General features: G+C 44.4%; 2 protein-coding genes across 3 annotated transcripts in view; both read right to left on the reverse strand.

The window, feature by feature from the left end:
* LOC143955217 (uncharacterized) overlaps positions 1-17,277 on the reverse strand; it is a 127,403-nt gene that overhangs the window by 31,215 nt on the left and 78,911 nt on the right.
* On the reverse strand, positions 8,877-17,226 carry LOC143956295 (uncharacterized). Of its 2 annotated transcripts, none has more exons than XM_077466508.1 (3): positions 17,033-17,226; positions 16,729-16,920; positions 8,877-10,893 (listed from the first exon to the last, which is right to left on the reverse strand). In XM_077466508.1, the coding sequence occupies exon 3, from the start codon at positions 10,787-10,789 to the stop codon at positions 9,455-9,457; it is 1,335 nt and encodes a 444-aa protein (XP_077322634.1). In that variant the 5' UTR covers positions 10,790-10,893; positions 16,729-16,920; positions 17,033-17,226; the 3' UTR covers positions 8,877-9,454. The 2 variants fall into 2 exon arrangements, with proteins under 2 accessions (XP_077322634.1, XP_077322633.1); XM_077466507.1 differs by having other exon boundaries at positions 16,517-16,920.

Consider the following 17,277-nt stretch of genomic DNA (forward strand, 5'->3'; position numbering starts at 1 on the left):
AATTGATTAAACATCGTTAGTGTCATTTTATGTCTACACAAATCTTCCCCATCTTGCCAAGTTGCTTCATGTGTGTCTAGTAATTGTGTCACGAATCTACAGAATGCGGCAGGTTTTGCTACGGGATCAGGAGCATTCTGTATTAATGCCATAAGAGTGTCAGCCGACCAAGGTGTCCATGTCCTCAGAACGACTTGTCGGGTCACTGTAGGTGGCTGTCCTGCTTGACCCGCATTTGGATTATTTACTTGTATTACCCTAGTCCGACTATGGACTGGAGCTACGGGCTCTGGTCTTTGAGCGCCGCAATGTACACATTCCTGTGCCCAGTCTGGGTTCTGGGTACCGCATACTCGGCATACCCACCCTCTTCCTCTTAAGGAAGGATAAAGTTTTGGTCTTTCATTACCTGGTGTGGTAGTGTTATAAGGAGGTGGAGTATCTCCCGTATTAACCCTATCGCCGGGAGCAGAAGGAAGACTTTTGTGTCGGACCTTCATATCCCATCCACCCTTTTCCTGACAATACTCCCATCCCTCCTCTTTAGCCCTGTTGGAAACCTTAATTAAACATTGTATTTGTGATACCCATCCGTTTTTCAATATCTCTCCCTGTCTGTCTTTCTTTATTTCTTCCCAACCTTCTACACTTAATCCATTTTCTCCATCCATCCCCAATTTCTTGAGAATCCTATTCGTGCCCTGTGCCTTATCCTTCCCATACAACATTGTAATTATGTCTTTAACAGCATAACATTTCTGAGATTCCTCCTGGGGTTTACCATGTGTCTGGCCCATTTTGACAGTCCTGCCTAGGTGGCGTTTGGATCACTTACTAAGTGTCTCGTTGCCTTCTCCTCCTAGGGTGCCAAAATATTAAAAACCTCTCCTAGATGAGATTTCTGAAATCGAATTACCTTATATGCTAGCCAACTGACAAATATTATGACCAGACTGACGGCTACAACATATACAAGCATTCCCTTTTGGTGGCCAAACACATATGACTAGGTCTCCGGGCTTTGTGGAGACCTTATTTCCGTCCCATTACCATGGAATCTCTCAGCATTCGTTTCTTATTCCTGCTTTATTGAGGCAGTCAGGACTTATACTTTCAACCCGTTTTTAGGCTCATGAATCAAAAAGCGTATATCAAACTTAAGTGTCGGACCCCCAAAGTACTCTTACGAGTTAAGGGCGCATTCCGTTACCCATTGGGATGATATATGTTTCAATTCACACCATACAAACAGGGCTTATCTCAGTCACAACAGACAGATGACAAGTAGACAGACAAGAAACAACGGTAACATAAGCCAAAATATTAAGTTCAAGACCCGCTTACTACAGAGGTTGGTGTTTACCTGAAGAACAATTCAGACAGATCAGGTGGGCACAAATCTAAGAAGCACAGAGTTTATAAGAAAATAAAGCTTTTCTTACCTGCGCAGGATTTGTCTGTGGTTCTTGATGTGCCCGACCATTTCGTTCCGTCCTTATGTTCGTTCGCCTCTTGTAGTTTCTTCAGCGAGTCCCTATTCGCGGCGCCAGAAATGTTAGGTGTGACCTCAACAAGTCACCTATTTGTCAGGTTATGTTACCGTTTCCCAATTGTTAGTTAGAGTTCTTATCCAAGCAAAGAGACACAGAGGTATTATTCAGTATTTCTGCTCAGAAGTCCGTCGTTAACTCTGACTGTCTCTGACTTTCTCTGGCTCTGAGGCTTCTTTATTACATCTTTTATAGACAGAAAAGGGCAAACATCAGCAAATGTAAAAAAACAACATTTTTGCAAAGGAAAGACAATTCTCCGGGTGTTATCAGCTGATAAGACAATCTTCTGGGCGTAGACTGCTTTTTAGGGCTGATGCGGCCTCTTCTTGATGAGTACGTGACTAAAGATGACTAGTCCTTATTTTAAAGAGAAGGATAGAAAAATACATGTATTTAGTAAGACATAAGGTCAACCATTTTGTTTTGACATATACCTTAATCCTTACAATATATATATATATATATATATATATATAACGGCCACAAACTTTGCTGTGCGCCTTGAATTGTTGGGCTTACCGGTCACCTTCTCCTGGCCTGCTCCTCCTGGTCTAGGGGTTCCCAGGGTTGATACCCAACGACTTGTACACTGACACAGATGAAGTCCTTTCAAAAAGGTTTATTTTGCAGTAGAACTTTCACAAACACAGTCTCTTTAGGTAACAGAGGGCACAGGTGAAGAACTCAGGCACCTTGGACTGCAGGTTTAGCAAAGTCTCTATTTCCACCCAGAGAGTAGCCACTCGCAGCTGGGTACTTCAAAGCTGAACAGATCTCTAGCCAGAGATCATGGCAGTCAGCACGTTGACTCAAAACTTGAACAATCAACCGAGAGTATACAGGAACCTTTTTCCAACCGTACCTGGAACGTTTGCCACTTCCTCTGTGGTACTGGAAAAGTATGAACTCATCAATGTCCTTCCCAACTCAGTAACCAGGCACTTCTCAGGATGCCACTTGCCGGGCCTCCTCCCCCGGTCACTTCCACGAGCTGTGGTGTCCCTCCAAGCCGAGAGCACACCCGGACACTTTGAATCCTCCCTCAGTTACAGCGCCTCGGACCAGCTGGTTCCGAGACTCGGGAACGGACGGATCCCTACCCCAGACCAGACAGGTCTATCAGGGGCCACTGACAGGAACATGTTGCGGGATGTCGAACACCCCGTGACCGGGACCCCTCATGGGGCTACCCCGGTCCTGGAACCGGAACAGACCATACGGGTCTCACGAACAACTCCGGAACCCTGAACACGTGACCCACACCTGTTTAAGTACCCCCTCCCAGACTCCTCATCGGGCCCCGGCACTCCCACTGATTGGCTCCGAGAGGGCCGATACCAAAACATCCAACCAGACTTGGTTCTAGCCTGTCATGTGCACCTCACCGTCCACATGACCAGGCAGAACTTTTAAACATAGCCTGGCCAGACTGGTGTTAGGCCTACCCAGAGGCAGACTGACAACTCATGGGGCACCCGGGCAATAGGAGATTATGGGGCCCCCAGGCAATCGGAGATTATGGGGCCACACAGTATACAATCACACAGTATACACATACATGTACACATAGTATACACAGACATGTTTCTTTTGGCTAAGAAGGTACTGGAGAGGATTTTTACATACTGTCCCTGGTTTTACTGAGGCTGGAAACCCTGATGGGGCCCCCTAGTGGCCCGGGGCCCTCGGTCAGTGCCTGAGTGGCTGAATGGTCAGTCCGCCCCTGGGCCTACCTATAATAATTAACCCTCAGAACCTTTATTGTCCTGAAGTCAAAAACTAAATTTACAATGCGTGTGACGTTTGATCCCAAATGTCATCCGCTACATACTGTATATTTATGAAGGTTCTAAAAAAAGTTTCCAAACGTTATCTCTATAAAACTGTCTTTTTCTAGTTATTTCTACAAAATAAATCATTACACACCAAACCACAGTCTTCGATCAGCCAACAAAAACCTCCTCCTCGTGCCCAAATCCCGGTATAAATCCAAGGGGGATCGGAGATTCGCTGTCCAAGGGCCTCGGCTATGGAATGCTCTACCAATCAACATCCGCCTGGAAGAAAATCACCTGGCTTTTAGGAAAAAACTCAAGACCTTCCTCTTTTAGCAGATGATCAAAGCTCGCCACAGCGCCTAGAGGCGATTCAGTTCGCATTGTGCGCTATACAAGTATTTTATTCATTCATCCATTCAATGAAATTCTTGTGAAAGAAAAAGAGGGGACATTTCTTGAAGACCCCCATATCTATATATAGTGATGTCCATATTTGGTCAATGACGTCACCCAGGAGACTCCACCAGCCTGTGACGTGACCGGAGCAAACATCAACCTCGATGGATGACGTGATTGACAGTGGATGTACAGAATGGAACTTTTTTTTTTTATTAAAGGTCTAGTCAAAAACTTCACGCTGGTTTTTTTCCTGTTTAAATTTTTTTTTTTTTTGGTGAATGAGTGAATTTGGTGAATGAGTAGGGATACTATGTATAATGCACTCATTCACATAGGGAAGGGTGGTATCTGGGAGCTGGCTTATTGTTAAAAGAAGCTTTCACACTCCAAGAAGACCCCCTGTTTGAAGAACCCCCCACAAGCCCTGAGCCAGGGTTTTAGAGAAGAGGCCCATGTCCTCACCAACATGGGGACAAGGTGCTTTGCCAGGTAAGTGCCCCACACGTTGAGAGCATGTGACAGAATGTGGGAGTAAACCCCCGCCTCCGTTTCCTGGGCTGCTAGGTTGCATTTTCAGATAAGGGTCTGCTATGGATTTTTGGGGGAGCCTACTGTAGCACCCTGATGTTTAGGCAGGGTTGCTATTAAATTTAGTTGCCTTGGCCAATTGTTAGGAGATCAATTGATTTCCCCCTAGTGCTGGACTTGCGGCACTTCTCACTGTAGCTGGTGACGTTAGATGAGACAAGGGCATAGCAAGGGCAGATTAAGAATAAATGGGGTGTCTTAGCCAATGGGCAGGGATTTTCTTGGGTCCCTTGTGCTGCTGGGAGAGCCTATATATTTGGATGGAGTTAGGTGATCGTGTTTCTGTGCCACCTGGATGGCTGTCTGGGAGGACGTGTGTATAGCCCCGGGCTGCTAGGCCAGAAACCTAAGGCCTATCCGAGGACATTGGGCTGCTAGGCTGTCTGAGGGCCTATTCAAAAGCAGGAAAGCAGTATAGGGTTGGGACTGTGGGCTTGTAGTCCAACCACAAGTGATAGTTCTGCCGGCCGGGGTACTAGTTGTGGTCGGAGGTAGAGGGGAAGTTGTCGCCAATAAGGGACCATCCACCTTGCTCCCGGAGATCACAGTGAGTGAACTGAGGCGAGTACCAGAGGGGACGGTGATGGTGAAAAAGTGGGAAAACTTTAGCAAGTGCCAAGTCAGGTACCCAGCGGGACAGCAGAGGTGACGCTTGTGGAGCATCAGTGAGTGCCAAGCCAGGGACCTAACGTGTCAGTGGGGTTGAAGTTTTAGAAGTAACTGTGAGTGCCGAGCCCGGGACCCAGCAGGGAAGCGGGGGTGACACTTGGTGAAGATACTGAGTGCTAAAGTGGAAGAGCTCAGGGGATCCAAAGGCTAGTGGATCTGAGGTCTAGTGTGAGACTGGGAGGTTGTTGAGTGAAGACCCACAGTAAGTGATTGTGGGGTAATCTGAGAACTGTGCGTGTTGCAAATATTGAATACAATTACTGTTAGTAACAGCTCCAAGATTGTTGCCATAGGAGACAGCGGTCCTACCTATACAGAAGTGATGTCCAGCTGGAGGCCTTCACCTGTATAGCTGTCTACCTATAGAAACCTTGGAGTCTGCTAATTATCTTTGCGTCTACCTAAAGGGTGTCCTGGCCCTAACCCTCTCTCCCACAGTTCTGTTTAACCACTTTCAGACCGGACCATTTTGCTGGCTTAAGACCAGAGCACTTTTTGCGATTCAGCACTGCGTCGCTTTAACTGACAATTGCGCGGTCGTGCGACGTGGCTCCCAAACAAAATTGGCGTAGTTTTTTCCCCACAAATAGAGCTTTCTTTTGGTGGTATTTGATCACCTCTGCGGTTTTTATTTTTTGCGCTATAAACAAAAAAAACCGAAAATTTTGAAAAAAACCCATTATTTTTAACTTTTTGCTATAATAAATATCCCCCAAAAATATATAAAAAACATTCTTTTTCCTCAGGCCGATACGTATTCTTCTACATATTTTTGTTTAAAAAAATCGCAATAAGCTATTATTGATTGGTTTGCACAAATTTTATAGCGTTTACAAAATAGGGGATAGTTTTATGGCATTTTTATTAATCATTTTTTTTTTTACTAGTAATGGCGGCGATCAGCGATTTTTATTGTGACTGCGACATTATGGCAGACACATCGGACATTTTTGACACATTTTTGGGATCGTTGTCATTTATACAGCAATCAGTGCTATACAAATGCACTGATTCCTGTGTAAATGACGCTGGCAGTGAAGGGGTTAATCAGGGGGTGGCAGTGTAGGGGTTAAGTGTGTCCTAGGGGCGTGTTACTAACTGTGGGGGGCGTTGCTGTGTGCTGGTGAACACTGATCTCTGCTCCAATCTCAGGGAGCAGAGATCAGTGTCACTTGTTGCTAGGCAGAACGGGGAGATGCTGTTTACTTCCGCATCTCCCCGTTCAGCCTCCCCGTGAGACGATCGCGGGTATCCCAGCGGCGATCGAGTCCGCGGGACCCCGCGACTGGACTCACGGGGGTCCCGACCAGAGCGCGCACGCGATGGCACGGCGGCAATTTTAAATGGACTTACCTGTACGCCAATTTGCCTGTCCGTGCCATTCTGCCGATGTACATCGTCGTGCACCGGTTGGGAAGCGGTTAAGAGATAATAAATCTCTTTGCATATAAAAAGTGTCTGGCGCCCACCTGTTCATCTTGCATTACACCCACCGTGCCTTGTAACCCACTCTACACTGAAGGATGTCAGCTCTCCCTAACTCTGGAGGTCACCATTGGGCTTCAGGGGCCCCGGGACCTTGCTACACTACAATTTTTTTTTCAGGTTTTCCCCCTTAAAATCAATGACAGACCAGAATTAGTGGGGAACCCCATGAAATTTTTTTGTGTGGAGGTCCATGTTTTTATATTTGAGTTTTGCATTTTTTATTTTTTTTTTAAATCAGTTTTATTGATTTTGCATAAAAATACAAAACAAAATATAAAGAGGCAAGACGCCCTCGCAGGGGCCATTACCTCCGTACAAAAATATCAATTTACAAACAATAACAGCCTAAACGGTAACATAGCATGTAGTATGGTAGTATGTAGTATGGTCATACCACCCAACTTTTTGAAATCGGAAACGAGGGGCACCTAGTATCAAAAGTATGTAGGTATAGGACACGCCCCCTTAAAAGGTGATTTATACAAAAAAATACAAAAAAATAACCACTTCTATTCCTTTATATTGGCTCTTGAAATTTACAAATTCAGCATCTTAGAAACTGGATGAAAGGTTTAGCACTGGGAAATACTTTTTGAAGACTAAAAAGTGCGTTTTATATACAACTCTATAGATCAGACCAAAATTAAGGACAAATGAGGAGGGAAGAGAGACAGGGGGACTTTGTTCCGAATCAGGAGCGGTCCCTTGAAATCAGGAACAGTCCCTCAAAATTAGAGTCAGCCCCTCAAATTCCAGGACAGCCCCTCAAATTCCAGGACAGCCCCTCAAATTCTGGGACTGCCCCACAAATTCCGGGACAGTCCCTCAAATTCCAGGACAGCCCCTCAAATTCCGGGACAGCCCCTCAAAATCCAGGACAGCCCCTCAAATTCCAGGACAGCCCCTCAAATTCCGGGACAGCCCCTCAAAATCCAGGACAGTCCCTCAAAATCCAGAACAGTCCCTCAAATTCCAGGACAGCCCCTCAAAATCCAGGACAGCCCCTCAAATTCCAGGACAGTCCCTAAAATTCCAGGACAGTCCCTCAAATTCCGGGACAGCCCCTCAAAATCCAGGACAGCCCCTCAAAATCCAGGACAGCCCCTCAAAATCAGGGACAGCCCCTCAAAATCCAGGACAGCCCCTCAAAATCAGGGACAGTCCCTCAAAATCCAGGACAGTCCCTCAAATTCCAGGACAGCCCCTCAAAATCCAGGACAGCCCCTCAAATTCCGGGACAGCCCCTCAAAATCCAGGACAGTCCCTCAAAATCCAGGACAGTCCCTCAAATTCCAGGACAGCCCCTCAAAATCCAGGACAGCCCCTCAAATTCCAGGACAGTCCCTCAATTTCCGGGACAGCCCCTCAAAATCCAGGACAGTCCCTCAAATTCCGGGACAGCCCCTCAAAATCCAGGACAGTCCCTCAAATTCCGGGACAGTCCCTCAAAATCCAGGACAGTCCCTCAAATTCCGGGACAGCCCCTCAAAATCCAGGACAGCCCCTCAAAATCCGGGACAGCCCCTCAAAATCCAGGACAGCCCCTCAAAATCCGGGACAGTCCCTCAAAATCCAGGACAGTCCCTCAAATTCCAGGACAGCCCCTCAAAATCCAGGACAGCCCCTCAAATTCTGGGACAGCCCCTCAAATTCCAGGACAGCCCCTCAAAATCGCTTGAGAGCTATGAGTATGGTGCGTTTTTGCAAAGACATGAACGATGGAAGGAGTTTCTAGACCCAAGTGGGCGCTCATGGTTTCATTTTAAGAATTTTTAAGCATTTTTTTTTGCTTTTATCCATGTCCCCCCAGGGCACTACTGCATCCCCACCCCCCCATTCCATTTTTTGACAATCTATTAACTATAAGCCCAGAAAAGAATCGGCAGAACAGTTTTTTAAATATTCGGCTCCTATTGATTTCAATGGGGTTCAGATTTGGCACCCAAATTTCAGTCATAGGTGCCTCTGAGTGTACAATCTACAATGATTTAATGAAGATATAAAAGTATAAAACTCCCTTGATAAAAGTAAAAAAATAAGCATGTCACAGGAAAGGTGAATCCAAGGGACATCGGTGGGTGTAGGGGCTCCGTAGGCCATGCTGTAGCAGTCCACCACGTGCAGAGGCTCTAGTTTTTACCTACTGCGCATGCTCCGAAACGCGTTGCGTCTTAGTGACGTCACCTGGGTCGACGCTGCGGTCCAGCGTGAGCTCCAGCCCTCGCTTTGAGCTCTTCCTCCTTACTAGCATCCAGCTGGCCGGAACAGGCTCTGCAAGTGGTGGACTGCTACAGTGTGGGCTTACGAAGCCCCCACACCCACTGACGTCTCTTGGATTCCCCTTTACTGTGACATGCCCGTTTTTTTTACATTTATCATGTGAGTTTTATATTTTTATACCTTCATTATATCACCTTTCGGTCTACACTCAGAGGCGCCTGTGTTTCTCTCTTCTCGTTGCATGTTTTGGAGGCAGCTTCCACTACCCCCCCCCCCCCCCAAGGCTTGCCCTGAATCTGTGGGCTTGTTTTGGTTGTCCTATTAGGAGCCATACTACAGGACAATATTTTACATTGTTTTCGGATTTATTTATACCTGATTTGGTCTCCTATCAGAGCCAGTATACTTTTGTTTTTTTGCAATCTGTAGTCATGTTCACCGAACCAAACTCAGACACGCTCGGATTGTCGCTCATAATAAATATGGAAGACGGAGTCAACATGGCTGACAAGAAAAGTTTATCATTTCCAGCAAACCCCAAGCTGTGCAGAAACACTACTGATCTCCAAGGGGCAGAGCGAAACGCATTGGACACGTGGCCTGGTTGGAGTCCAGGCTGAGGTTGCCACTTTCCCACCGGTTCTAGGGTCCACATGGATGTGCGGTTACTGGGACCCTCCTTTTGTCTTGATGTGCAGAACCAGAGCCAGGAACTGTATCAGGCCGCTACAGCGGGGGGGGGGGGGGGTTCTCTTATGTTTAATTAGAAGTCCCGTCCAATGAAAGATGAATACCGAGGCTCACTGAGTGACTTCTCTGGTGTTTCAGAAAGCTTCCTTTTTGAGCGTAACATTTCCCGCACTCTAAACAGGAATACGGACGCTCACCCGTGTGACATCTCAGGTGCTCAACAAGGCTTCCTTTCTGAGTAAAACATTTCCCACACTCTGAACATGAAAATGGACTCTCACCTGTGTGACATTTCTTGTGCTCAATAAGCTTTCCTTTCCAAGTAAAGCATTTCCCGCACTCTGGACATGAAAATGGAGGCGCACCTGTGTGACATCTCTGGTGATAAACGAGGCTTTCTTTCCGAGTAAAACATTTCCTGCACTCTGAACAGGAATACGGACGCTCACCCGTATGACTTCTCTGGTGTGTAAGAAGGACTCCTCTGTGAGCAAAACATTTCCCACACTCTAAACAAGAAAATGGACGCTCACCAGTGTGACATCTCAGGTGATAAACAAGGTTTCCTTTCTGAGTAAAAGATTTCCCGCACTCTGAACATGGAAACAGACGCTCACCCGTGTGACTCCTCTGGTGATTAACCAGGCTTCCTTTCTGAGTGAAACATTTCCCGCACTCTGAACATGAAAACAGACGCTCCCCCGCGTGACTCCTCTGGTGGGTAAGAAGCCCTGATTTTTGAGTGAAACATTTCCCACATTCTGAACAGGAATACGGACGCTCACCCGTGTGACATCTCTGGTGCGTAAAAAGGTTTGTTTTTTGAGTGAAACGTTTCCCACACTCTGTACATGAGAACGGACGCTCACCCGTGTGGACTCTTTGGTGTAATAGGAGGTCTCCTTTCTGAGAGCAACATTTCCCGCACTCTGAACATGAATAAGGACGTTTACCTGTGTGACTTCTCATGTGTATTTCAAGATTTCCCTTGCAACTGAAACATTTCCCGCACTCTGAACATGAAAAAGGGCGTTCACCTGTGTGACTTCTCAGGTGTATTTCAAGATTTCCCTTGCAACTGAAACATTTCCCGCACTCTGAACAGGAATAAGAACGTTTGCCTGTGTGACTTCTTTGGTGTATAAGATGTAGAAGAAGTTCAGTTTTTGTCTTAAAACATTTCCCGCACTCTAAACAAGATAATGAACTCCCTCCTGTGGGAAATCCTTCATGGATTAGAGAAGACTCCTTGGGTATAGATGGAGGTGTTGATGGATCTGCACTGTGAGAATGGAGATGGATGTCTGAAGTAACAGGATGTGATTGGTCAGAAGACTCCTCAGGATTAGAGGGATCCATTGATGTCTCCACATGATATGGTCTGTGGTGTAGAATTTGACTCATTTGGTTTATTTCACGAGAATATTCAGCAATCTCATAATTTTCTTCATCGTAATCTGGAGATGAAAAAATATCTCCCTCCGAAGTATTCCTGACATGGTGTCCATCTGTAAATTTAAAATATAAAGGAATTCACATTTTGAAGTCACCAATACTATATGAGAACATAAAAAAATCTGATTAAGTACAATACACCAAACCACCTATCATACATGAGATACCACTGATTGTACATTGATGACTTCGTTATATTGAGGAATGGAGATGGACCTTTCATATGGTGTACAGTATCTCCTCCTCATTTGTTGGGAACATGACGTTATATTGAGGAATGGAGATGGACCTTTCATATGGTGTACAGTATCTCCTCCTCATTTGTTGGGAACATGACGTTATATTGAGGAATGGAGATGGACCTTTCATATGGTGTACAGTATCTCCTCCTCATTTGTTGGGAACATGACATTATATTGAGGAATGGAGAGGGACCTTTCATATGGTGTACAGTATCTCCTCCTCATTTGTTGGGAACATGACGTTATATTGAGGAATGGAGATGGACCTTTCATATGGTGTACAGTATCTCCTCCTCATTTGTTGGGAACATGACGTTATATTGAGGAATGGAGATGGACCTTTCATATTTTCTACAGTATCTCCTCCTCATTTGTCGGGAACATGACGTTATATTGAGGAATGGAGATGGACCTTTCATATGGTGTACAGTATCTCCTCCTCATTTGTCGGGAACATGACGTTATATTGAGGAATGGAGATGGACCTTTCATATGGTGTACAGTATCTCCTCCTCATTTGTTGGGAACATGACGTTATATTGAGGAATGGAGATGGACCTTTCATATGGTGTACAGTATCTCCTCCTCATTTGGTGGGAACATGACGTTATATTGAGGAATGGAGATGGACCTTTCATATGGTGTACAGTATCTCCTCCTCATTTGTTGGGAACATGATGTTATATTGAGGAATGGAGAAGGACCTTTCATATGGTGTACAGTATCTCCTCCTCATTTGTTGGGAACATGACATCATAGTGAGGAATGGAGATGGACCTTTCATATGGTGTACAGTATCTCCTCCTCATTTGTTGGGAACATGACATTATATTGAGGAATGGAGAAGGACCTTTCATATGGTGTACAGTATCTCCTCCTCATTTGTTGGGAACATGATGTTATATTGAGGAATGGAGAAGGACCTTTCATATGGTGTACAGTATCTCCTCCTCATTTGTTGGGAACATGATGTTATAGTGAGGAATGGAGATGGACCTTTCATATGGTGTACAGTATCTCCTCCTCATTTGTTGGGAACATGACATCATATTAAGGAATGGAGATGGACCTTTCATATGGTGTACAGTATCTCCTCCTCATTTGTTGGGAACATGACGTTATATTGAGGAATGGAGATGGACCTTTCATATGGTGTACAGTATCTCCTCCTCATTTGTTGGGAACATGACATTATATTGAGGAATGGAGAGGGACCTTTCATATGGTGTACAGTATCTCCTCCTCATTTGTCGGGAACATGACGTTATATTGAGGAATGGAGATGGACCTTTCATATGGTGTACAGTATCTCCTCCTTATTTGTTGGAAACATGACGTTATATTGAGGAATGGAGATGGACCTTTCATATGGTGTACAGTATCTCCTCCTCATTTGTTGGGAACATGACGTTATATTGAGGAATGGAGATGGACCTTTCATATGGTGTACAGTATCTCCTCCTCATTTGTTGGGAACATGACGTTATATTGAGGAATGGAGATGGACCTTTCATATGGTGTACAGTATCTCCTCCTCATTTGGTGGGAACATGACGTTATATTGAGGAATGGAGATGGACCTTTCATATGGTGTACAGTATCTCCTCCTCATTTGTTGGGAACATGATGTTATATTGAGGAATGGAGAAGGACCTTTCATATGGTGTACAGTATCTCCTCCTCATTTGTTGGGAACATGACATCATAGTGAGGAATGGAGATGGACCTTTCATATGGTGTACAGTATCTCCTCCTCATTTGTTGGGAACATGACATTATATTGAGGAATGGAGAAGGACCTTTCATATGGTGTACAGTATCTCCTCCTCATTTGTTGGGAACATGACATTATATTGAGGAATGGAGAAGGACCTTTCATATGGTGTACAGTATCTCCTCCTCATTTGTTGGGAACATGATGTTATATTGAGGAATGGAGAAGGACCTTTCATATGGTGTACAGTATCTCCTCCTCATTTGTTGGGAACATGATGTTATAGTGAGGAATGGAGATGGACCTTTCATATGGTGTACAGTATCTCCTCCTCATTTGTTGGAAACATGACATCATAGTGAGGAATGGAGATGGACCTTTCATATGGTGTACAGTATCTCCTCCTCATTTGTTGGGAACATGACATTATATTGAGGAATGGAGAAGGACCTTTCATATGGTGTACAGTATCTCCTCCTCATTTGTTGGGAACATGACGTTATATTGAGGAATGGAGATGGACCTTTCATATGGTGTACAGTATCTCCTCCTCATTTGTTGGGAACATGATGTTATAGTGAGGAATGGAGATGGACCTTTCATATGGTGTACAGTATCTCCTCCTCATTTGTTGGGAACATGACATCATAGTGAGGAATGGAGATGGACCTTTCATATGGTGTACAGTATCTCCTCCTCATTTGTTGGGAACATGACATTATATTGAGGAATGGAGAAGGACCTTTCATATGGTGTACAGTATCTCCTCCTCATTTGTTGGGAACATGATGTTATAGTGAGGAATGGAGATGGACCTTTCATATGGTGTACAGTATCTCCTCCTCATTTGTTGGGAACATGACATCATAGTGAGGAATGGAGATGGACCTTTCATATGGTGTACAGTATCTCCTCCTCATTTGTTGGGAACATGACGTTATATTGAGGAATGGAGATGGACCTTTCATATGATGTACAGTATCTCCTCCTCATTTGTTGGGAACATGACATCATAGTGAGGAATGGAGATGGACCTTTCATATGGTGTACAGTATCTCCTCCTCATTTGTTGGGAACATGACATTATATTGAGGAATGGAGATGGACCTTTCATATGGTGTACAGTATCTCCTCCTCATTTGTTGGGAACATGACGTTATATTGGGGAACGGAGATGGACCTTTCATATGATGTACAGTATCTCCTCCTCATTTGTTGGGAACATGACATCATAGTGAGGAATGGAGATGGACCTTTCATATGGTGTACAGTATCTCCTCCTCATTTGTTGGGAACATGACATTATATTGAGGAATGGAGATGGACCTTTCATATGGTGTACAGTATCTCCTCCTCATTTGTTGGGAACATGATGTTATATTGAGGAATGGAGAAGGACCTTTCATATGGTGTACAGTATCTCCTCCTCATTTGTTGGGAACATGACGTTATATTGAGGAATGGAGATGGACCTTTCATATGGTGTACAGTATCTCCTCCTCATTTGTTGGGAACATGATGTTATAGTGAGGAATGGAGATGGACCTTTCATATGGTGTACAGTATCTCCTCCTCATTTGTTGGGAACATGACATCATAGTGAGGAATGGAGATGGACCTTTCATATGGTGTACAGTATCTCCTCCTCATTTGTTGGGAACATGACATTATATTGAGGAATGGAGAAGGACCTTTCATATGGTGTACAGTATCTCCTCCTCATTTGTTGGGAACATGACGTTATATTGAGGAATGGAGATGGACCTTTCATATGGTGTACAGTATCTCCTCCTCATTTGTTGGGAACATGATGTTATAGTGAGGAATGGAGATGGACCTTTCATATGGTGTACAGTATCTCCTCCTCATTTGTTGGGAACATGACATCATAGTGAGGAATGGAGATGGACCTTTCATATGGTGTACAGTATCTCCTCCTCATTTGTTGGGAACATGACGTTATATTGAGGAATGGAGATGGACCTTTCATATGATGTACAGTATCTCCTCCTCATTTGTTGGGAACATGACATCATAGTGAGGAATGGAGATGGACCTTTCATATGGTGTACAGTATCTCCTCCTCATTTGTTGGGAACATGACATTATATTGAGGAATGGAGATGGACCTTTCATATGGTGTACAGTATCTCCTCCTCATTTGTTGGGAACATGACGTTATATTGGGGAACGGAGATGGACCTTTCATATGGTGTACAGTATCTCCTCCTCATTTGTTGGGAACATGACGTTATATTGAGGAACAGAGATGGACCTTTCATATGGTGTACAGTATCTCCTCCTCATTTGTTGGGAACATGACGTTATATTGAGGAATGGAGATGGACCTTTCATATGGTGTACAGTATCTCCACCTCATTTGTTGGGAACATGACGTTATATTGGGGAACGGAGATGGACCTTTCATATGGTGTACAGTATCTCCTCCTCATTTGTTGGGAACATGATGTTATATTGAGGAATGGAGATGAACCTTTCATATGGTGTACAGTATCTCCTCCTCATTTGTTGGGAACATGACGTTATATTGAGGAATGGAGATGGACCTTTCATATGGTGTACAGTATCTCCTCCTCATTTGTTGGGAACATGACGTTATATTGAGGAATGGAGATGGACCTTTCATATGGTGTACAGTATCTCCTCCTCATTTGTTGGGAACATGACGTTATATTGAGGAATGGAGATGGATCTTTCATATGGTGTACAGTATCTCCACCTCATTTGATGGGTAGTGTGATGAATACTAATTGTGTGAACTCAATGGATTTACTTCTTTTTTCAACCTTACTATCTAGCAATTTAACAAAGACTTAATTCTTCTGGTAGATATGATGACTTTTTTCAAATTAAACTGACATCTTAAAGTGGTTGTTAAGTCACTCTGACCTGATAATAGTAACGGCTCTGTCTCCTAATGACAAGTGCCCTTGTGTGTGTGATTTATAAAAATAAATCAGCATATACCTTATTTCTGAGAGCCTATCGGTGCTCATGTGACTGACCGGCTCTCTCCTCTCCCCATCTGACAGATGCAGCCGGCAGGGCCGAGATTCCCCCGCTGATGTCAGTCGGGGGGGGGGGGAGAGAGACAGCTGGTCACATGCTTGCTGATCGTCACTCAAAAATCTAGTATATACTGCTTTATTTTTATAAATCACACACACAGGGGCACTTGCCATTAGCAGCGCAGATACTATTAACAGGTCAGAGTTATTCCAGCAGCAGTAGGGGGTGCTGACAGGTAGGAAGGGAGGGGGAGGAGGACAGAGAACACAGACACAGGAGAGCAGGGCTGTGGATGACAGAGGTACGTAAGCTGAGCACAGTGTCAGGGTTCAGCAGCCATGATATACCGTGGTCTGCTTACAGAGGGGAGGAAAGAAACTGGCAGGATCAGTCAGGTATTTCAGGTAATACAGGGGGCCAAATTACACAGCACAACACTGTGCTGTATAACATGCTTTAAAGGGACAAGATCAATTTTTTTATTTTTAGGTTAACAAACGCTTTAACTCACCTGGTCAGCCATTTATATAGTAATCTCATTTTACCATAGACTGTGAAGTCTCTAAAATGTTTTCTTAAACTACATACCCTATACTTGTAGAAGCAAACTGAAAATACTTTCTGCATTTAAAGTTTATCTAGTTGGACCTTCTGTGTTGCTCTCTCCTTTACAATAAAGTCTCCTCTTACCCGGTGATGTGAGGGGCGGCTGATTCTCCATCATGACGTCCTTGTAGAGACCCTTGTGTCCTTCTAAATACTCCCACTCCTCCATGGAGAAATAGACAGTGACATCCTGACACCTTATAGGAACCTGACACACACAATGATACAGTCACCATCCAGACACATCCCTTGTCTGTTACTGGATAATGTCCCAGAATTCCCAGAATCCTCCTCACCTCTCCTGTCAGTAACTCAATGACCTTGTTGATGACTTCTAGGATCTTCCTCTTGCTGTTTCCCTCAAGATTCAGGAAGGTAGGTGGAGACGCAGTAATGGGGTTTTGTCTTTCCCTCGTTCTTGTAGACAAGTGGGGACTTTTCCTCCTTGAAATATTCTTAATAGATGTCTTCATAACTACAGCACAGTACTGTGATATACAGCAGAAAATAAAATATTAGAAACCTCCTCACCTAGACTGGTTAGTGTCCCATTATTAGAGATAGGGTGATGTCACATCATCCTACTAGTATCCTCCTCACCTCTGCAATCAGCAGGTGGATGATCTCCAGGGTGAGATTCAATATCATCTCATTCAAGGAAAGTTTATGTTTTTCTAATCTTCCATCATTCAAGGTCTGCTGATCCTCCATCATGACGTCCTTGTAGAGATCCTTGTGTCCTTCTAAATACTCCCACTCCTCCATGGAGAAATAGACAGTGACATCCTGACACCTTATAGGAACCTGACACACACAATGATACAGTCACCATCCAGACACATCCC

This window comes from Lithobates pipiens, unplaced genomic scaffold (genome assembly GCF_037356315.1).
Source record: "Lithobates pipiens isolate NorthernLeopardFrog02 unplaced genomic scaffold, aLitPip1_a1.2 Scaffold_35, whole genome shotgun sequence".
NCBI lineage: Eukaryota > Metazoa > Chordata > Amphibia > Anura > Ranidae > Lithobates > Lithobates pipiens.